General features: G+C 37.6%; 1 protein-coding gene across 1 annotated transcript in view; it reads right to left on the reverse strand.

The window, feature by feature from the left end:
• The window catches only part of LOC142337116 (uncharacterized), a 38605-nt gene extending 15403 nt beyond the window's left edge, over positions 1 to 23202 (reverse strand). The window contains exons 1-4 of the mRNA XM_075386213.1: positions 22968 to 23202; positions 13876 to 14048; positions 10277 to 10420; positions 9899 to 10009 (exon numbers count right to left, since the gene is read on the reverse strand). Of these exons, the coding sequence (XP_075242328.1) occupies positions 9899 to 10009; positions 10277 to 10420; positions 13876 to 14048; positions 22968 to 23029 (490 nt within the window). The 5' untranslated portion in view covers positions 23030 to 23202. The remainder of the gene's footprint in view (positions 1 to 9898; positions 10010 to 10276; positions 10421 to 13875; positions 14049 to 22967) is intronic.
• Positions 23203 to 23712: the final 510 nt, after the last annotated feature.

Below are 23712 nucleotides of genomic sequence, written 5' to 3' on the forward strand. Positions count from 1 at the left end.
CATCTCTTTGGTGGAATGCTTAAGGATGAATGCTTATCTGTTTGGCGAAAAGCTTAAGGAGGAATGCTCATCTGTTTGGCGGAATGCTTAAGGAGGAATGCTCATCTCTTTGGTGGAATGATTAAGGAGGAATGCTCATCTCTCTGGTGGAATGCTCAAGGAGGAATGCTCATCTGTTTGGCGGAATGCATAAGGAGGAATGCTCATCTGCTTGGTGGAATGCTCAAGGAGGGATGCTCATCTGTTTGGTGGAATGCTTAAAGAGGAATGCTCATCTCTTTGATGGAATGCTACAGGAGGAATGCTCATCTGTTTGATGGAATGCTTAAGGAGGAATGCTGATCTCTTTGTTGGAATGCTTAATGAGGAATGCTCATCTCTTTGGTGGAAAGCTTAAGGAGGAATGCTCATATGTTTGGTGGAATGCTTGAGGAACAATGCTCATCTCTTTGGTGGATTGCTTAAGGAGGAATGCTCATCTGTTTGGCGGAATGCTTAAGGAGGAATGCTAATCTCTTTGGTGGAATGCTTAAGGAGGAATGCTAATCTGTTTGTTGGGATGCTCAAGGAGGAATGCTCATCTGTTTGGTTGAATGCTCAAGGAGGAATGCTAATCTGTTTGGCGGAATGCTTAAGAAGTAATGCTCATCTCTTTGGTGGAATGCTTAAGGAGGAATGCTCATCTGTTTGGTGGAATGCTCAAGGAGGAATGCTCAACTGTTTGGCTGAATGCTTAAGGAGGAATGCTCATCTCTTTGGTGGAATGCTTAAGGAGGAATGCTCATCTGTTTGGTGGAAAGCTTAAGGAGGAATGCTCATCTCTTTGGTGCAATGCTTAAAGAGGAATGCTCATCTGTTTGGTGGAATGCTCAAGGAGGAAAGCTCAACTGTTTGGAGGACTGCTTACGGAGGAATGCTCATCTCTTTGGTGGAATGCCTAAGGATGAATGCTTATCTGTTTGGCGAAATGCTTAAGGAGGAATGCTCATCTCTTTGGTGGATTGATTAAGGAGGAATGCTCATCTCTTTGGTGGAATGATTAAGGAGGAATGCTCATCTGTTTGGCGAAAAGCTTAAGGAGGAATGCTCATCTGTTTGGCGGAATGCTTAAGGAGGAATGCTCATCACTTTGGTGGAATGATTAAGGAGGAATGCTCATCTCTCTGGTGGAATGCTCAAGGAGGAATGCTCATCTGTTTGGCGGAATGCATAAGGAGGAATGCTCATCTGCTTGGTGGAATGCTCAAGGAGGGATGCTCATCTGTTTGGTGGAATGCTTAAAGAGGAATGCTCATCTCTTTGATGGAATGCTACAGGAGGAATGCTCATCTGTTTGGTGGAATGCTTAAGGAGGAATGCTGATCTCTTTGTTGGAATGCTTAATGAGGAATGCTCATCTCTTTGGCGGAAAGCTTAAGGAGGAATGCTCATATGTTTGGTGGAATGCTTGAGGAACAATGCTCATCTCTTTGGTGGATTGCTTAAGGAGGAATGCTCATCTGTTTGGCGGAATGCTTAAGGAGGAATGCTCATCTCTTTGGTGGAATGCTTAAGGAGGAATGATAATCTGTTTGTTGGGATGCTCAAGGAGGAATGCTCATCTGTTTGTTTGAATGCTCAAGGAGGAATGCTCATCTGTTTGGCGGAATGCTTAAGAAGTAATGCTCATCTCTTTGGTGGAATGCTTAAGGAGGAATGCTCATCTGTTTGGTGGAATGCTCAAGGAGGAATGCTCAACTGTTTGGCTGAATGCTTAAGGAGGAATGCTCATCTCTTTGGTGGAATGCTTAAGGAGGAATGCTCATCTGTTTGGTGGAAAGCTTAAGGAGGAATGCTCATCTCTTTGGTGCAATGCTTAAAGAGGAATGCTCATCTGTTTGGTGGAATGCTCAAGGAGGAATGCTCAACTGTTTGGAGGACTGCTTAAGGAGGAATGCTCATCTCTTTGGTGGAATGCCTAAGGATGAATGCTTATCTGTTTGGCGAAATGCTTAAGGAGGAATGCTCATCTCTTTGGTGGAATGATTAAGGAGGAATGCTCATCTCTTTGGTGGAATGATTAAGGAGGAATGCTCATCTGTTTGGTGGAATGCTCAAGGAGGAATGCTCATCTGTTTGGCGGAATGCTTAAGGAGGAATGCTCATCTCTTTGGTGGAATGCTTAAGGAGGAATGCTCATCTGTTTGGTGGAATGCTTAAGGAGGAATGCTCATCTCTTTGGTGCAATGCTAAAAGAGGAATGCTCATCTGTTTGGTGGAATGCTCAGGGAGGAATGCTCAACTGTTTGGAGGAATGCTTCAGGAGGAATGCTCATCTCTTTGGTGGAATGCCTAAGGATGAATGCTTATCTGTTTGGCGAATAGCTTAAGGAGGAATGCTCATCTGCTTGGTGGAATGCTCAAGGAGGAATGCTCATATGTTTGGTGGAATGCTTGAGGAACAATGCTCATCTCTTTGGTGGATTGCTTAAGGAGGAATGCTCATCTGTTTGGTGGAATGCTTAAGGAGGAATGCTCATCTGTTTGGTGGAATGCTCAAGGAGGAATGCTCAACTGTTTGGCTGAATTCTTAAGGAGGAATGCTCATCTCTTTGGTGGAATGCTTAAGGAGGAATGCTCATCTGTTTGGTGGAATGCTTAAGGAGGAATGCTCATCTCTTTGGTGCAATGCTTAAAGAGGAATGCTCATCTGTTTGGTGGAATGCTCAAGGAGGAATGCTCAACTGTTTGGAGGAATGCCTAAGGATGAATGCTTATCTGTTTGGCGAAATGCTTAAGGAGGAAAGCTCATCTCTTTGGTGGAATGATTAAGGAGGAATGCTCATCTCTTTGGTGGAATGATTAAGGAGGAATGCTCATCTGTTTGGTGGAATGCTCAAGGAGGAATGCTCATCTGTTTGGCGGAATCCTTAAGGAGGAATGCTCATCTCTTTGGTGGAAAGCTTAGGGAGGAATGCTCATATGTTTGGTGGAATGCTTGAGGAACAATGCTCATCTCTTTGGTGGATTGCTTAAGGAGGAATGCTCATCTGTTTGGCGGAATGCTTAAGGAGGAATGCTCATCTCTTTGGTGGAATGCTTAAGGAGGAATGCTCATCTGTTTATTGGAATGCTCAAGGAGGAATGCTCATCTGTTTGGTTGAATGCTCAAGGAGGAATGCTCATCTGTTTGGCAGAATGCTTAAGAAGTAATGCTCATCTCTTTGGTGGAATGCTTAAAGAGGAATGCTCATCTCTTTGATGGAATGCTACAGGAGGAATGCTCATCTGTTTGGTGGAATGCTTAAGGAGGAATGCTGATCTCTTTGTTGGAATGCTTAAGGAGGAATGCTCATCTCTTTGGTGGAAAGCTTAGGGAGGAATGCTCATATGTTTGGTGGAATGCTTGAGGAACAATGCTCATCTCTTTGGTGGATTGCTTAAGGAGGAATGCTCATCTGTTTGGCGGAATGCCTAAGGAGGAATGCTCATCTGTTTGTTGGAATGCTCAAGGAGGAATGCTCATCTGTTTGTTGGAATGCTCAAGGAGGAATGTTCATCTGTTTGGTTGAATTCTCAAGGAGGAATGCTCATCTGTTTGGCGGAATGCTTAAGGAGGAATGCTCATCTCTTTGGTGGAATGCTTAAGGAGGAATGCTCATCTGTTTGTTGGAATGCTCAAGGAGGAATGCTCAACTGTTTGGTTGAATGCTCAAGGAGGAATGCTCATCTGTTTGGCGGAATGCTTAAGAAGTAATGCTCATCTCTTTGGTGGAATGCTTAAAGAGGAATGCTCATCTCTTTGATGGAATGCTACAGGAGGAATGCTCATCTGTTTGGTGGAATGCTTAAGGAGGAATGCTGATCTCTTTGTTGGAATGCTTAAGGAGGAATGCTCATCTCTTTGCTGGAAAGCTTAAGGAGGAATGCTCATATGTTTTGGTGGAATGCTTGAGGAACAATGCTCATCTCTTTGGTGGATTGCTTAAGGAGGAATGCTCATCTGTTTGGCGGAATGCTTAAGGAGGAATGCTCATCTGTTTGTTGGAATGCTCAAGGAGGAATGCTCATCTGTTTGTTGGAATGCTCAAGGAAGAATGCTCATCTAATTGGTGGAATGCTCAAGGAGGAATGCTCATATGTTTGGCGGAATGCTTAAGGAGGAATGCTCATCTGCTTGGTGGAATGCTCAAGGAGGAATGCTCATATGTTTGGTGGAATGCTTGAGGAACAATGCTCATCTCTTTGGTGGATTGCTTAAGGAGGAATGCTCATCTGTTTGGCGGAATGCTTAAGGAGGAATGCTCATCTCTTTGGTGGAATGCTTAAGGAGGAATGCTCATCTGTCTGGTTGAATGCTCAAGGAGGAATGCTCATCTGTTTGGCGGAATGCCTAAGAAGTAATGCTCATCTCTTTGGTGGAATGCTTAAGGAGGAATGCTCATCTGTTTGGTGGAATGCTCAAGGAGGAAAGCTCAACTGTTTGGCTGAATGCTTAAGGAGGAATGCTCATCTCTTTGGTGGAATGCTTAAGGAGGAATGCCCATCTGTTTGGTGGAATGCTTAAGGAGGAATGCTCATCTCTTTGGTGCAATGCTTAAAGAGGAATGCTCATCTGTTTGGTGGAATGCTCAAGGAGGAATGCTCAACTGTTTGGAGGAATGCTTAAGGAGGAATGCTCATCTCTTTGGTGGAATGCTTAAGGATGAATGCTTATCTGTTTGGCGAAATGCTTAAGGAGGAATGCTCATCTGTTTGGCGGAATGCTTAAGGAAGAATGCTCATCTCTTTGGTGGATTGATTAAGGAGGAATGCTCATCTGTTTGGTGGAATGCTCAAGGAGGAATGCTCATCTGTTTGGCGGAATGTTTAAGGAGGAATGCTCATCTGCTTGGTGGAATGCTCAAGGAGGAATGCTTATCTGTTTGGTGGAATGCTTAAAGAGGAATGCTCATCTCTTTGATGGAATGCTACAGGAGGAATGCTCCTCTGTTTGGTGGAATGCTTAAGGAGGAATGCTCATCTGTTTGGTGGAATGCTCAAGGAGGAATGCTCATCTGTTTGGCGGAATGCTTAAGGAGGAATGCTCATCTCTTTGGTGGAATGCTTAAGGAGGAATGCTCATCTGTTTGGTGGAATGCTTAAGGAGGAATGCTCACCTCTTTGGTGGAATGCTACAGGAGGAATGCTCATCTCTTTGGTGGAATGCTTAAGGAGGAATGCTCATCTGTTTGGTGGAATGCTCAAGGAGGAATGCTCATCTTTTTGGTGGAATGCCTAAGGAGGAATTCTCATCTGTTTGGTGGAAACCTTAAGGGGGAATGCTCATCTCTTTGGTGGAATGCTTAAGGAGGAATGCTCATCTCTTTGGTGGAATGCTTATGGAGGAATGCTCATCTCTTTGGCGGAATGCTTAAGGAGGAATGCTCATCTGTTTGGTGGAATGCTCAAGGAGGAATGCTCATCTGTTTGGCGGAATGCTTAAGGAGGAATGCTTATCTCTTTGGTGGAACGCTTAAGGAGGAATGCTCATCTGTTTGGTGGAATGCTTAAGGAGGAATGCTCATCTCTTTGACGGAATGCTACAGGAGGAATGCTCCTCTGTTTGGTGGAATGCTTAGGGAGGAATGCTCATCTGTTTGGTGGAATGATCAAGGAGGAATGCTCATCTGTTTGGCGGAATGCTTAAGGAGGAATGCTCATCTCTTTGGTGGAATGCTTAAGGAGGAATGCTCGTCTGTTTGGTGGAATGCTTAAGGAAGAATGCTCATCTCTTTGGTGGAATGCTACAGGAGGAATGCTCATCTCTTTGTTGGAATGCTTAAGGAGGAATGCTCATCTGTTTGGTGGAATGCTCAAGGAGGAATGCTCATCTATTTGGTGGAATGCTTAAGGAGGAGTGCTCACCTGTTTGGTGGAATCCTTAAGGAGGATTGCTCATCTCTTTGGTGGAATGCTTAAGGAGGAATGCTCATCTCTTTGGTGGAATGCTTAAGGAGGAATGCTTATCTGTTCGGCGGAATGCTTAAGGAGGAATGCTCATCTCTTTGTGGAACGCTTAAGGGCTTAAGGAGGAATGCTCATCTGTTTGGTGGAATGCTTAAGGAGGAATGCTCATCTCTTTGGTGGAATGCTTAAGGAGGAATGCTCATCTCTTTGGTGGAATGCTTAAGGAGGAATGCTCATCTGTTTGGTGGAATGCTCCAGGAGGAACGCTCATCTGTTTGGCGGAATGCTTAAGGAGGAATGCTCATCTCTTTGGTGGAATGCTTAAGGAGGAATGCTCATCTGTTTGGTGGAATGCTCCAGGAGGAATGCTCATCTGTTTGGCGGAATGCTTAAAGAGGAATACTCATCTCTTTGGTGGAATGCTTAAGGAGGAATGCTCATCTGTTTGGTGGAATGCTTAAGGAGGAATGCTCACCTCTTTGGTGGAATGCTACAGGAGGAATGCTCATCTCTTTGGTGGAATGCTTAAGGAGGAATGCTCATCTGTTTGGTGGAATGCTCAAGGAGGAATGCTCATCTCTTTGGTGGAATGCTTAAGGAGGAATGCTCATCTGTTTGGTGGAATGCTCCAGGAGGAATGCTCATCTGTTTGGCGGAATGCTTAAGGAGGAATGCTCATCTCTTTGGTGGAATGCTTAAGGAGGAATGCTCATCTGTTTGGTGGAATGTTCCAGGAGGAATGCTCATCTGTTTGGCGGAATGCTTAAGGAGGAATGCTCATCTCTTTGGTGGAATGCTTAAGGAGGAATGCTCATCTGTTTGGTGGAATGCTTAAAGAGGAATGCTCACCTCTTTGGTGGAATGCTACAGGAGGAATGCTCATCTCTTTGGTGGAATGCTTATGGAGGAATGCTCATCTCTTTGGCGGAATGCTTAAGGAGGAATGCTCATCTGTTTGGTGGAATGCTCAAGGAGGAATGCTCATCTGTTTGGCGGAATGCTTAAGGAGGAATGCTTATCTCTTTGGTGGAACGCTTAAGGAGGAATGCTCATCTGTTTGGTGGAATGCTTAAGGAGGAATGCTCATCTCTTTGACGGAATGCTACAGGAGGAATGCTCCTCTGTTTGGTGGAATGCTTAGGGAGGAATGCTCATCTGTTTGGTGGAATGCTCAAGGAGGAATGCTCATCTGTTTGGCGGAATGCTTAAGGAGGAATGCTCATCTCTTTGGTGGAATGCTTAAGGAGGAATGCTCGTCTGTTTGGTGGAATGCTTAAGGAAGAATGCTCATCTCTTTGGTGGAATGCTACAGGAGGAATGCTCATCTCTTTGTTGGAATGCTTAAGGAGGAATGCTCATCTGTTTGGTGGAATGCTCAAGGAGGAATGCTCATCTATTTGGTGGAATGCTTAAGGAGGAGTGCTCACCTGTTTGGTGGAATCCTTAAGGAGGATTGCTCATCTCTTTGGTGGAATGCTTAAGGAGGAATGCTCATCTCTTTGGCGGAATGCTTAAGGAGGAATGCTCATCTGTTTGGTGGAATGCTCAAGGAGGAATGCTCATCTGTTTGGCGGAATGCTTAAGGAGGAATGCTTTTCTCTTTGGTGGAACGCTTAAGGAGGAATGCTCATCTGTTTGGTGGAATGCTTAAGGAGGAATGCTCATCTCTTTGACGGAATGCTACAGGAGGAATGCTCCTCTGTTTGGTGGAATGCTTAGGGAGGAATGCTCATCTGTTTGGTGGAATGCTCAAGGAGGAATGCTCATCTGTTTGGCGGAATGCTTAAGGAGGAATGCTCATCTCTTTGGTGGAATGCTTAAGGAGGAATGCTCGTCTGTTTGGTGGAATGCTTAAGGAAGAATGCTCATCTCTTTGGTGGAATGCTACAGGAGGAATGCTCATCTCTTTGTTGGAATGCTTAAGGAGGAATGCTCATCTGTTTGGTGGAATGCTCAAGGAGGAATGCTCATCTATTTGGTGGAATGCTTAAGGAGGAGTGCTCACCTGTTTGGTGGAATCCTTAAGGAGGATTGCTCATCTCTTTGGTGGAATGCTTAAGGAGGAATGCTCATCTCTTTGGTGGAATGCTTAAGGAGGAATGCTTATCTGTTCGGCGGAATGCTTAAGGAGGAATGCTCATCTCTTTGGTGGAACGCTTAAGGGCTTAAGGAGGAATGCTCATCTGTTTGGTGGAATGCTTAAGGAGGAATGCTCATCTCTTTGGTGGAATGCTTGATGAGGAATGCTCATCTCTTTGGTGGAATGCTTAAGGAGGAATGCTCATCTGTTTGGTGGAATGCTCCAGGAGGAATGCTCATCTGTTTGGCGGAATGCTTAAGGAGGAATGCTCATCTCTTTGGTGGAATGCTTAAGGAGGAATGTTCATCTGTTTGGTGGAATGCTCCAGGAGGAATGCTCATCTGTTTGGCGGAATGCTTAAGGAGGAGTACTCATCTCTTTGGTGGAATGCTTAAGGAGGAATGCTCATCTGTTTGGTGGAATGCTTAAGGAGGAATGCTCACCTCTTTGGTGGAATGCTACAGGAGGAATGCTCATCTCTTTGGTGGAATGCTTAAGGAGGAATGCTCATCTGTTTGGTGGAATGCTCAAGGAGGAATGCTCATCTCTTTGGTGGAATGCTTAAGGAGGAATGCTCATCTGTTTGGTGGAATGCTCCAGGAGGAATGCTCATCTGTTTGGTGGAATGCTTAAGGAGGAATGCTCATCTCTTTGGTGGAATGCTTAAGGAGGAATGCTCATCTGTTTGGTGGAATGTTCCAGGAGGAATGCTCATCTGTTTGGCGGAATGCTTAAGGAGGAATGCTCATCTCTTTGGTGGAATGCTTAAGGAGGAATGCTCATCTGTTTGGTGGAATGCTTAAAGAGGAATGCTCACCTCTTTGGTGGAATGCTACAGGAGGAATGCTCATCTCTTTGGTGGAATGCTTAAGGAGGAATGCTCATCTGTTTGGTGGAATGCTCAAGGAGGAATGCTCATCTCTTTGGTGGAATGCTTAAGGAGGAATTCTCATCTGTTTGGTGGAAACCTTAAGGAGGAATGCTCATCTCTTTGGTGGAATGCTTAAGGAGGAATGCTCATCTGTTTGGTGGAATGCTTATGGAGGAATGCTCATCTGTTTGGTGGAATGCTCAAGGAGGAATGCTCATCTGTTTGGCGGAATGCTTAAGGAGGAATGCTTATCTCTTTGGTGGAACGCTTAAGGAGGAATGCTCATCTCTTTGGTGGAATGCTACAGGAGGAATGCTCATCTCTTTGTTGGAATGCTTAAGGAGGAATGCTCATCTGTTTGGTGGAATGCTCAAGGAGGAATGCTCATCTATTTGGTGGAATGCTTAAGGAGGAATGCTCATCTGTTTGGTGGAATCCTTAAGGAGGAATGCTCATCTCTTTGGTGGAATGCTTAAGGAGGAATGCTCATCTCTTTGGTGGAATGCTTAAGGAGGAATGCTTATCTGTTCGGCGGAATGCTTAAGGAGGAATGCTCATCTCTTTGGTGGAACGCTTAAGGAGGAATGCTCATCTGTTTGGTGGAATGCTTAAGGAGGAATGCTCATCTCTTTGGTGGAATGCTTAAGGAGGAATGCTCATCTGTTTGGTGGAATGCTTAAGGAGGAATGCTCATCTCTTTGGTGGAATGCTTAAGGAGGAATGCTCATCTCTTTGGTGGAATGCTTAAGGAGGAATGCTCATCTGATTAGTGTTGCGATCATTGGCGGATCTTGCGAAAACGTTGATCAAACGCTGAACTACTTTTACTAACCGTTTATAGAGTTCATTTTTTTAATTATTTAGTTTTGACATTAAATATCTCAATTATCAATTTTCCACAGGAGCTGTTGAGTTCATTCTTAGTTCAGAAAAACACCAAATGGAATTTTTTCCAAATTAGGAACAATCCTTCCCAGGAAAATTGATAAATGAAACTAACTGAGGAAACAATTCCTTACTTGCAATTTGAGTGCGTATATTCTCGATGGTGTCTGTGATTCTGAGGATCTCAAGGCCTGCGATATTGTTGTGTTCCTGTTGGTTCTCAAATCTCGACTTCCACTCATTCCCTGAACAAAACACAAGAAAATATATATCTTAAGAAATTACTACAAACTGTGTCTGATTTTTACGTCACCTCTTGATCCCTGAACTGTAGAAGTAGCTTATTTTTAATTAGAAGCGCCTCAAAAAATGTTTTAGGGGCCTTCTTCAATTACCAATTAATTAATTCAACTATTTAATTCCATTCAAAATAATGAACCAAAACAAAAATGAATTGACAAAAAAAAGCAACCAAAAGGCATCATGCAAAACAAACATGGAATCCTTCGTACCTTCTTGATCGATGCGTTTGAGCCATTTCTCGAGTTCGTCGATTGATCCTTTCAGGTCACCACATGATTGGTCCACAAATTCACGCGTCTGTTCCTCTCTCATCACCAGAGCCATCGCCTGGTCATTAAGCCAATTCAACTGGCCTGAAACAATTGTACGATCACACAACAGAAAAAACCCATCTATAATTTGAAATTACAAAACAAGGAGAATCGGTAACGAGTATTGGGTTATTACAGAATCTGATCATCATCATTTCCGAGGTGGACAATGGAAACAATTTTGTAATTTTTGAAATTTTGATGAAAATTTTTATTAACAAGTTATCCGGAAAATTGTTAATCATTCCATCTGATAGTGGAGAGACGCTGATAGCTCGGGCCTTTTTACCCATTGAGAGTATTAGTATACAAAAACTTGCGCTAAATAGTTTTTCTGAATAGTTTTCCTAATGCGAAAAAAGCCTGTGAATATCACACAAAACAATTCAATGTAGATTAATTATATACCGTTCAGAAGCTTTTAGAAATTGCATTTCTTTCAAATATCATTGGTGTGTTTTTTGATGGCAATAGTCATGACCTCAATTGATTTCTGAAAAAGAATGAAAAGAAGTAAAAAAAAGAACATAGCTAGACAAGTCCCGAACTACAACACAAAGAAATGAATTAACTAATGACCTGACAAACAACAATGTAAGAGCAATATTAAACTAACCAAATCAGCCAACGCACTCATGGACCTATATGTGCGAAAAAACAATAAAAAAGCTAGAAATAATCAGAAAATTTTCTTTTGCAATATCTAGTGTTTTGCGGAAAAGAATAATTTTAGCACTTTATGAAAAAAAACTCACACTGCGCATCCTCAAACTGTGTTCATAATACAACAACTTAGTGGGAGTCAATGGCAGACAATTCAAAATTACGGCAAAACTAAAGATACCGGAAGAAAATTGAAAATCCACACAAATTCACGTAAAAAAAATTCGAAAACAAACGGTGTAGCAGTCAATGAAAAAATTAGCCAAGAGCTTGAAACAAATAAACTGGCTAAAATTACGCCGCATAAGAAGACCAATGGGAAATGTAATTTTTGGGAGCCAGCGACAAAACCACAAGGAAAGCAACGAAAAATGCAAGACTACAAAATGAAGTTTTAGTTTTTAAAAATGTCAAAACCAAAAAATCGGTTTTTCAGAACATATGCGTTTAGGTAGATGGATTTATTTCATTAGCAACCATTAAAATCTGTCATAAGTGCAACCAAATAATATGATAATAAAATTACAACCAATTTCGCACAAACCAATTTTACAAAAAGAACTGGCTTCTATTTTTTGATCAATAACAGTATTGAAGTCCCCAAAAGTATTAGCTTCTCACAGAAAGAATTTTTTTAAAACAATTAGTCTCAAAGTCAGATTAATCAATAGCCTTAGAATTTAAAAAGTTAGTCCAAAAACTAAACAACTATTAGAATCCGATGAGAAATTTCAGTAATTGGATTAGAAGATGAGACAAATTTTCAAAAATTCAGTAATATTTTCGAGAACAAATAGTTTTTAAGTACAAAAACCACTAGTTAAAAACTCACTCCGTTGATGCATCAATGTTTTACTAGAAACCAACAAGACCTGTAAATAAAGATAATAGCAGATGGGATTTTAGTAAAAATTTGAAAGGGGAAAAATTCAAATAATATTCAACATTGCAAAAAAAGTGTTAAAGTCAAAAAACTGTAGCTACCAATTGATGAATTCAAACAACTGCAATTAGGCACAATTATAACAATTATATATCGCTATGTATCACTGTAATAGCATCACGAGAAGAGACACTGAAAAGAGAATTCAATTTGACGCACGTGAAAACAAATCCACGTCCAAACACCAACTTCTCACTTTACTTTAAAGCGAGTTCCGAAAAAAACCACACCTCAGAACTCTCAATTTTTCGCTTCCTTTGCTATTTCAGCGTGACTAAAATCACCACTCTGTTCTGACTTCTTATTGACGTGATAAAGCGAACAAAGTGCGAGCAGATCTTTAAAAAAAGACGGAACACCATTAAAACCCAAATACTTTAGGTTGTAAGAAGTATTAACTGTTTCTCATTTGAAACCTTTGGACTTTTAAATAGCAGGAACTGAAAACATGCTCAGGGAGAAATATACTTGAATTTCTAGAACTCAAAATAGTAAAAATTCTAGAAGTTGCAACTTCGAATAATTTTTGCGAATTCATTATCTAGAGATCAATTGAAAACACATCATCGTATGGTCAACAAAACTGTAAATTTTAAAAGCAATTTGATAAATCGCAAGAAAGCGAAATTTTTGCGATGATCGTTAATGCTGATGGTCTTCAATAATGAAGTCAACATCTTTTTCATATAACTTTTTCCACACCAAACAATTTTAACGCACCACAGAAGCATAAGCTTTAATTTAAAAGGAAAATTGATATAAAACTAAGATGCCGAGAGCATATCACGGAAACTGAAATATTGTGTTTTTAGTGTTTTTAGTTTATTGATATTTATTTTTGCAAAAAACGAACCTGAGAATACTAATAGCCGTGAACGCATTGGAAAAAGGAATTGACATCAACCAGCTTTGATGTCGCTGAAAAATTTCTGAAATTTTAGGATGTCAGATTGCAATCATTCAAAGTTAAAGATCTATGTCGGATATTTTGTTGCTCCTTTTTGATACATTTGAATCAACTGTTGCTGAAAAACGTATTGACGAGCCAAAAATAACTTAAAAAATACGCTTTTGTGACGTAAATCCTTTTATAATTTATAATGTATAACTTTTAATTTACCTTACTAAAAAATTGAATTCTGCAGTCTTTTAATAAACATAAATTTCGAAACCTAAATCTAATTGAAGTTATATAGGGTCAACCAAGCTGCATAATTGTAGAACTATATAACTTTAAAGACATCAGTGTTTGAACTTCATTTGAAAATAGGATAAAATTTGAATCTAGAATCTCAATTTTGTTATATTGCGAACTAAGGTGACTGGGTTATTATTTCTGCTACAAGAGAAGTTTGTATTTTGTTTAATATCATCCTTTCCATATAAATGTTAAACGTGTTGCTCAGTTCAATTTTTCTCCTTGTTGTGGAATAAGAATGTTTAACCTTACTGGTTTCACGTTCTTGTTATATACTTTTGTCCTAATTTGAGAAAATATCGAGTTTTAAATTCAAAGATCAAACTGTTTTGTTTTTAATTTTATAAGTTTCAAACCTCTGCTTGATCTTGTAGACCATTGAGCTAAAAATGAGCATGAGCGGGGTCGGAGCATCATGTGAAAATGCACCAAATCCAGCTCCTTGTTCAGTTATTATTCCTTGATTTCGTGATTATGAGAGAAATAATTGATGGTTCTTCCAGAAAAAAAATGTCTGAGAAATCGGGCTTGTCCTTATGACACTCTAAGTTAATTTTAGGTCTATTTTCAAAGGACCCAAGGTATGTTTTTGAAGATCCCAGCCCAGCCAAATAAATGTTGTTATTAATTTCGAGCAAAGTGTAAACTACGAGGAAGGTAGACGTGTCAATAAATTTTTCTAATTTGATTCACCTTGATGGTATAGAGCCAGTTCGAGGTACTTGGGATCCACTCCGAAATTGAAGTTCCTGACTGGCTCTCTGGGTGCCTCGACCTTCTTCTTGGACACCCCGGGATAAGCATTGTTTACTACGTTGAAAGGCTCCCATCCTAATCTGCTGACGTTGTAGGGGTCGAACTCCTCTCTGAAAATCATTTTTATAAAATCTCTTGTATTCTCCTACCCGGTCGAAAATCGGCAGAATATAAGTGCATAAGTCTGCAAGAAACGCTCTGAAAAGAGCAAACATTTTGGGGGGAAATGAACTGACCTGTTGATATAATATTATTATCATAACCAAAAAATCTTCTGGCAATAATATTTAATGCCACCAAAAATATCCTTATTTGGAGTCCCAAAGATTTTATCTATGGATTATAGTAAAATAAATGAAGTTCTATGAAATTACGGTGATTAATTCTGAATCATACGCTGTTTTTACGCAAATCCTCTGTTTCATAAAGACTAAAACATAGATTAAAAATAACAAATTCAGCGTCTGATCGTCATCTGTGTTCTCAATCCAAGAATTCGATTTGATTTTTTGTCGATTAAGCTCCCCGGACTGAATGTCAAGTCTTAATCAGCACTGAAAGAGTCATATTGCATGTCTTGGATCAGTACTGTATCGGAGCTATGATCATGTCATCTTTTTAGACATGGCACGTCTTGAATCAAGTCTTAAGACTTGGCAAGTCTTGGGACAGTCTTGGTCAATATTTGACATGTCTTAAGACTTGAAATGAGACGTGATCAGTACTGATTTGTCAATTCAAGGCGTATTTCACCGGAGAAGTACTGATATAGAATTCAAACTCGTTCCGGGTCCAGATAACGTATAGCTGTGCCGCTCTCACTGTGTTACACGCAAACACTTTATAAGCATTGCCTTATAAGACATAAAAAATGTCAATTAATAAAAAAGATAAACAGATGAGATGTTGGGTTTATATGATTTTATTAAGAATAATCGATTGCAGTTGATTTCAACAAATTTATGATTAATCAATTGGAATTTAACCCTTACGACATTGCCGACATTAATCCGTCGATAAAAAGCCGATTTTTTTTATGAAGTTACAGTTGTTCATCGAATCAATCAGAACAACCGGGACCCCAATCCCAGAAAAATTTGGTGCCCAATACAAGTCCTGATATTTTTTATATCAATTGGAGGGCTTTTATTCATAAGCACATTACCTCGAAAATTTTTTCAAGCTTTTTGTTGTTGCTCCAAAAAAGTAGCACTGATTTCTGGTGGGTATCAATACATTGGTTATCAACATTGATAATTATATTTTTACATTAATAACAAATGTACTGACACTTATTCATTTAACTGACCGGTAATACAGTATAAGTGATACCTTTACTGATATCCAATACAATCTCAGTCAATACGTACATTTTGATTGACAAAATGCCAAGTTATTACTTTGTCCAAAAATTCTCTCAGATGAGAAATCTGTTGAACTTTTTATCTAAATTTTTTTCGCTAAAGTTTGCTGTCCATAAAAAAAAGCTATGCATTTTTTGCTTCTGTTCAATGATCGAAATAGTAAAAGAACTAACGTGAATGTGATCTCAAAGAAACAGATTCAATAATTTTTGTTGAAGTCGATCATCGCTACTTTTCATGGATATTGCCAGTTCAAAATCTGTTTTATGTCTCTATTATGATAAGCCTTAAAGTAATAAGAGAGGATTTAAGTGAAGAAAAGAAATAGTATTCTTCTATTTTTACTTTCATTTATTGTAATGATGGTAGTACTCATATAATGGTTAATTTCTTGAAACAAATAGATAAATCCTGTAGCTTAGTATTTCCTAAGCTTGCTAAAAGAACACTCAATTAAGAGTCGCCGGGTTTATACAACAAGACTTCATAGTGCGAACCAAAGCAATATATATATTGGGCAAAATAACCGGGCAATTAAATGGAAGTCTGGAAGTTCTTGTTTTTTTTTATTTAAACATGTTTACTCCTCTGCGCTAAATCATTCCACATACACAGGTTTAGAAAAATGGAAACTAATACGCTGATTAAGAAGTTAAAACTGGTTATGACAATTTTCATACGGTTTCTATTCTAGGCGTTCTAAAAACCTGAGAAATCAGCTCTTTGTTCTTCTTTCAAACACCGTTTTCTGTGGAAAGTCTCCATAAAAATTTATCCTTTTTAGTACTATATAAGTTCCACATATACAGGTTAGCGAGATTTTGCCGAAAAAAGTATAATTCTGTATCAGCAAACTTTTTTGTCATTATGTCTGTCTGTTTGGCAATGCTTATTTTTTTTTATCTATTCCCGGGTTGCTCGCCATTCAAAACTCTTAGTAGTCATATTAGGTCATATATGATTTGTATGAACTCATGGTAGTCATCCAAGGATCATAATTGATTTCCTATAAATCATAGAGGGATCGCACAAAAATTTTGAAAGCCTGAAAACTGTCTAAATTTCATTTTCTTTTGAAGGAGAGGATGTTTCTTGGATATCTTACATGGTCATATATGACACATGAAGCATTGATTGGTGCCACAAATCATCGTATACTCTAGTCAGAGGACATATTAAATCATTATATTGAATTTCCAATAGACATTTGATTCTTTGTGCGCGCTAAAAGAATAACTTTGAAATCATTTTGATTAAATAACAAAAATTGCGCATGCTTAATTTTTCAAGATCCATCTAATAGATTTCAAAACACGTGAGACTCAACTGACGAACAAGAGTTCCCCAAACCGAACCCAAGTCATTATCAGTTGAAAGCAAGTTTAAATGCAAGTCTTGTTCCGTTTTTAGTTACTGGTAAAAACACGCATTTTTATTTCCACTTGTTTTTTGCTGAGCATTCGTCTTTGTTGGGCGAGTGCTCACTTCAAATTTAAACACAATACGACGTTTACAGGATACGAAGAAGAGAGTTAGCCGAATTCAGAAAGTAAAGGTATTTTTACAGAGGAACACGCGAGGCCTGCGCTTTAAACTCTGGTCAAATTGGATACTTTTACATCTCAGTAAAAATAAGCAAAGATGTTCTAAATGGATAAATTGGGTTCTTTTGTAAAATATCTATAAAGTCTGTTGTAAATGATGCTACTCTCTTAATTCTGAAGTTAGAGCACAAAAACTAGAACAGAAACTTTTCATTTTGTCGAAAATTTTGCCGACACTTTTCGTTGACATTTTTTTCGCTGAAAAAAATTTTTTTTCCACCAAAACTTGTCATAGGCACGATTTTTCTTAATATTTCAACGAAATTTAAATTGTGCTGTGGTTTTTGTTTTGGTGGTTTTTATTTGTGAAGTCTGCTCCGATTAATAAAAACTTGAGCTGGACGGTTAGCCGGCCAATTTATTTGGATTATTTTTTATTCAACGTGGCTCCAAGTTTCTGTCTTCATTTTCATTGATTGATACATTATTTTCTTGTTTTCTCCTTTTTCTTAATTTCTCGACTGGGAAGGGATCAAAAGCCGCTGAGTTTTCATCGAGTCGATGACCTCCATTACCTTAGCCTCCGAGCAGATTAGTTACATAATATACTTCCCCCATTTAATTATTCAACCTGTGCTACCGGCCGTTAAAAGGGTCAGAAATTGTTATTGCATTTCATGCATTTAGTAAAGGGAAAATCTTTCATCGTTGAAATTTAGGAGCCGATTGAGAATCGTTATTACACTATATCATAGGGCCAAAAAAACCAAATCGGTAACTAAATCCAGTTTTCAACACCCACCCAATAACAAAATGTTTAAAATGTCAATTAAAAAAACATGATAAACAGATGAGATGATGGGTTTATATGAATTTATTAAGAATAATAGATTGCAGTTGATTTCAACAAATTTATGATTAATCAATTGGAATTTAACTCTTACGACATTGCCGACATTAATCCGTCGATAAAAAGCCGATTTTTTTGTGAAGTTACAGTTGTTCATCGAATCAATCAGAACAACCGGTACCCCAATCCCAGAATAATTTGGTGCCCAATAAAAGTCCTGATATTTTTTTATTTCAATTGGAGGGCTTTTATTCATAGGCACATTACCTCGAAAATTTTTTCAAGCTTTTTGTTGTTGCTCCAAAAAAGTAGCACTGATTTCTGGTGGGTATCAATACCTTGGTTATCAACATTGATAATTATATTTTTACATTAATAACAAATGTACTGACACTTATTCCTTTAACTGACTGGTAATACAGTATAAGTGATACCTTTACTGATATCCAATACAATCTCAGTCAATACGTACAGTTTGATTGACAAAATGCCAAGTTATTACTTTTGTCCAAAAATTCTCTCTGATGAGAAATCTGTTGAACTTTTTATCTAAATTTTATTCGCTAAAGTTTGCTGTCCATAAAAAATAAGCTATGCATTTTTTGCTTCTGTTCAAGGATCGAAATAGTAAAAAGAACTAACGTGAATGTGATCTCAAAGAAACAGATTCGATAATTTTAGTTGAAGTCGATCATCGTTAGTTTTCATGGATATTGCCAGTTCGAAATCTGTTTTATGTCTCTATTATGGTAAGCCTTAAAGTTATAAGAGAGGATTTAAGTGAAGAAAAGAAATAGTATTGTTCTATTTTTACTTTCATTTATTGTAATGATGGTAGTACTCATATAATGGTTAATTTCTTAAAACAAACAGATAAACCCTGTAGCTTAGTATTTCCTAAGCTTGCTAAAAGAACACTCAATTAAGAGTCGCCGGGTTTATACAACAAGACTTCATAGTGCGAACCAAAGCAGTATATATATATATATATATATATATATATATATATATATACTGCTTTGCGAACCAAAGCAGTATATATATATATATATATATATATATATATATATATATTATTGGGAAAAATAACCGGGCAATTAAATGGAAGTCTGAAAGTTCTTTTTCAATTAAACCTGTTTACTGTTCTACGCTAAATCGTTCCACATACACAGGTTTAGAAAAATGGAAACTAATACGCTGATTAAGAAGTTAAAACTGGTTATGACAATTTTCATACGGTTTCTATTCTAGGCGTTCTAAAAACCTGAGAAGTCAGCTCTTTATTCTTCTTTCAAACACCGTTTTCTGTGGAAAGTCTCCATAAAAATTCATCCTTTTTAGTACTATCTAAGTTCCACATATACAGGATAGCGAGATTTTGCTGAAAAAAGTATAAGTCTGTATCAGCAAACTTTTTTGTCATTATGTCTGTCTGTTTGGCAATGCTTATTTTTTTTATCTATTCCCGGGTTTCTCGCCATTCAAAACTCTTAGTAGTCATATTAGGTCATATATGATTTGTATGAACTCTTGATAGTCGTCCAAGGATCATATTTGAATTCCTATAAATCATACAGGGATCGCACAAAAATTTTGAAAGCCTGAAAACTGTATAAATTTCATTTTATTTTGAAGGTGAGGATATTTCTTGGATATCTTACATGGTCATATATGACACATGAAACATTGATTGGTGCCACAAATCATCGTATACTCTAGTCAGAGGACATATTAAATCATTATATTGAATTTGCAATAGTCATTTGATTCTTTGTGCGCGCTAAAAGAATAACTTTGAAATCTTTTTGATTAAATAACAAAAATTGCGCATGCTTAATTTTTCAAGATCCATCTAATAGATTTCAAAACACGTGAGACTCAACTGACGAACAAGAGTTCCCCGAACCGAACTTCAAGTCATTATCAGTTGAAGGCAAGTCTAAATGCAATTCTTGTTCCGTTTTTAGTTACTGGTAGAAACACGCATTTTTATTTCCACTTGTTTTTTGCTGAGCATTCGTCTTTGTTGGGCGAGTGCTCAACTTCAAATTTAAACACAATACGACATTTACAGGATACGAAGAAGAGAGTTAGCCGTATTCAGAAATTAAAGGTATTTTTACAGAGGAACACGCGAGGCCTCCGCTTTAAACTCTGGCCATATTGGATACTTTTACATCTCAGTAAATATAAGCAAAGATGTTCTAAATGGATAAATCAGGTTCTTTTGTAAAAAGTCTATAAAGTCTGTTGTAAATGATGCTACTCCCTTAATTCTGAAGTTAGAGCACATAAACTAGAACAGAAACTTTTCATTTTGTCGAAAATTTTGCCGACACTTTTCGTTGACAATCTTTTCGCTGAAAAAATTTTTTTCCATCAAAACTTGTCTTAGGCACGATTTTTCTTAATATTTCAAAGAAATCTAAATTGTGCTGTGGTTTTTGTTTCGGTGGTTTTTATCTGTGAAGTCGGCTCCGATTAATAAAAATTTGAGCTGGACGGTTAGCCGGCCAATTTATTTGGATTATTTTTTATCCAACGTGGCTCCAAGTTTCTGTCTTCATTTTCATTGATTGATACATTATTTTCTTGTTTTCTCCTTTTTCTTAATTTCTCGACTGGGAAGGGATCAAAAGCCGCTGAGTTTTCATCGAGTCGATGACCTCCATTACCTTAGCCTCCGAGCAGATTAGTTACATAATATACTTCCCCCATTTAATTATTCAACCTGCGCTACCGGCCGTTAAAAGGGTCAGAAATTGTTATTGCATTTCATGCATTTAGTAAAGGGAAAATCTTTCAACGTTAAAATTTAGGAGCCGATTCAGAATCGTTATCACACTATATCATAGGGCCAGAAAAAAAACCAAATCGGTAACTAAATCCAGTTTTCAACACCCACCCAATAACAAAATGTTTAAATTAGAATACCGTATTTATTTTAACAAATATTTTTTGAACTGATGATGTTTTTCATCAAGAGAAGGGACTAGACATAAAAACTGCTGAAACAATCTGCCTTTCACTCAGATATGGGCTAATTATACCTCCGGTTCATAAAATTGTTTTCTGGAAATAACTTTTTGTGGTTTTTGGGTAATTTATACCAATATTTATAAAAAACGCAGTTTAATTCTGATACTTTAAGATTTTCGTTAACCAAGAATACTATCAGGTGATAGTTTTTCTATCATCCGCGCAAAGAGAGCAAGGCCAATTTTGGTCTCATCGTTGGGTTTGCAATGAAAAGGACTAAGATTCTATTTTGGCTATGAATTTTTGATAAGACCCTCGCATTTTATGCATCGCAATTACATAAAAGTCTTTCTTCTTTTAACTTTTCAATTATTAAGAAGTGTTTTAGGCTCCTGTAACGTTCAATGAAACAATATTGTGTTTTATAAGGAAAACTCACGGTATCTAATGCTCCGAAAAACTGTTTTCGTAAACTTTTAATGAGTTCTTGAGCTTCTCACGCATTTGACGTTCTTATTGTAGCCTTATGACTGATTCTAATTAGTCAACTGACTAATTCTGTATCTAGTGATCTAGTAAAGAATCTATCTAATGCTCCCAGTTGATACATAATGCTTTTCTGATAAAAAAACTCGAAAAGTATCAAAATATATATTTCATTACTGATAGAGATTACTTTTTAGTCAAATTAGCTGATTTGGTGAGATGTAGTACTTTTTTAATAACAGAGAAAGCATGAGCAAGACAATTTTTGTCTAATTGTTGAACTTTAGAGTTCAAAAACTGTTTGGATTTTAATGGGGCGCTCTATACAGTTTTTGAAAAATTTTTTGTCTATTTTGTTTTTTATGTCTGTTAAGGACCAGAAATATATCTTTTTAAACCTTAATTATGAATATAGCAAAATAGCGTGTACTTAATGATATTACATAACGATTTCAACGAAAATGGCTGTTACACCGTTGGCTAAAGGTTGTTCGTGATACTTAGAATTCTGTCTATATTCAGTGCTGATATGTAATATTTCGACTTAGTCTCATTAAAGACAAATACATCGAGCTTCCTATGCAATTACAAGTCGAAAATTTTATCTTCTTTTAGTTGAAAACTTTGGATGGTAATGTCTTAAATTTTTTTTAAAATAAATTGTTTTTAAAAATTGTTTTTTTTTAGATTTCCATCTTTAGGTCTGATTTCTGCAACCTTTTAGCGTTGTCACAATGTCTCATTTGTTTCAAACGAATCCTTAGGTAATCTTAAAAGCGGTGAAATAATTTAAATAAAGGCTCTTTGGCTTTGATTCTACGAGTTTTCATATTTTTTTGAGATTCTCCAGGTATTCTTTTGCTGTCTTGCCCGATCATCATGATAATGACAGGTCATTGACAAGAAGCATATCACATTAATGCCTTTGAACTAAGCTGCAATTATCTATATTCATTATTTTTAGTGATTAGATTTTGATTTTTTAGGTTTCGACACCGTTTCCTTGCAAAATTGAAATGGTTGTTTGATTTTCGTCTTTATTTGTTATTTATTTAGTCGCTTGAGATTCCGGATAATGATATATCTTCAACTTTTCTCGCACGTACAAATGGAGCCACTGAATTATTTCAGTTGATAGCTAATTGCTCTCATGCCTTTGAATTTAATTGTTTTCAAAAAGCGTTTTCTATCTGCGTGTTAATTTTTCTCAATAAAAACAGTTCCCATATGTTCTCTGGCAAAATGCAAGTCATTTGCCTGGTTTGTTTTTTGTCTGGTGCTGTTTTGACTTTTTCATTTAATTTTTTCATAAAAAATGCATAGGTATTGAGTTCTGGTCTTAAGTAATGCTTGTTGTTTTATTTGATTCTGTTGTTTGTCTTGTCTCTTACGCTTGTTAATGGCAGTTTTCATTGGCCCTCTATTGAGTTATTGTTTCCCTTGTAAAGTGGTTAAAAACTAAGCGGTTTGTTAGATGATAGATGAATAAACCAATTATTTTTGAACAATATGTAATTTTTTGAAAGTATTCTTTCTCATCATCATTTGGTGGACGATTAAGTCAAAAACGTGGCTGACGGGGTGGGAACATTATGTGCGAACACACATTACCGAGCCTCGTTTTTCAAATATACCGTTATAAAAGGTCAGAATCTACGCTGCGCAGTGGAGGGGGGGGGGGGTTAGTTGCATTATTTATAACCTGACCATAACTACACTTGAAAATAATAATCAGACTGAGACTGCCCATTTTAGAGTTATTGCACGTAAGTCTTATAGTGAAATATGATAACAATGGCTACTAACTTTTTGGGTTCAGTTTTATTTGACGCTGGGGCTGATACTCGGCCCCCCACTGAGGCGGGCATCTTGGGTTTATAACCAGCACAGTCGATAAATAATAAATAAAAATTAAGTTTAAACGTACAAAATTCAAATCAAATATAAAAAGACACGTTTTTAAGTAATGCAGTCATTTTGTTATGCACTCACATATTTTGTATGACCATGCTTATACTGTAATGATAAGTGTTTGAATGGCTTGCTTGAGATAAAACTTTAATTTGAAGTTCAGTTTGTTTAAAACGTCACGTATATTGTTCAAATTCAGAACAACAGTTTTCTTTTAGTAAATATGTACTAGGGGAGCATAAACAAAGTTTATCAGCATCTAAACCAGTATGCTTAGAACAATGACTGTGTTTTTAGAACAATAAGTGCATACCCAGAATCTTATTATTTCTTAAAAAGTTTATACATAACGAGTCATTAATATAAGAAACAACTGGTAGAATGCCGAAAGCGGCTTGAAGAGTCGTGCAATAAAACTATGAAGCAACCTTAAATATGAAAGATTCAAAGTAAAAATGTCAAAAAACGAAAACTTAATTACCTATAAAACTATAGAACATTTTTTGAAAAAGAAGGCAAATTATTTAACTTTTAAAATTTTTAGGTGGTTTTAGGTGTGAGCGTGACAGGGAAGTGTGAGATGGGTCGGAGGGGGTGATAGTGGTTAGTGAGGGGGAAACGCAGGAATGTTATTCTCCAT

This window comes from Convolutriloba macropyga, chromosome 3 (assembly GCF_964194025.1).
Source record: "Convolutriloba macropyga chromosome 3, txConMacr16.3, whole genome shotgun sequence".
Lineage (NCBI taxonomy): Eukaryota > Metazoa > Xenacoelomorpha > Acoela > Convolutidae > Convolutriloba > Convolutriloba macropyga.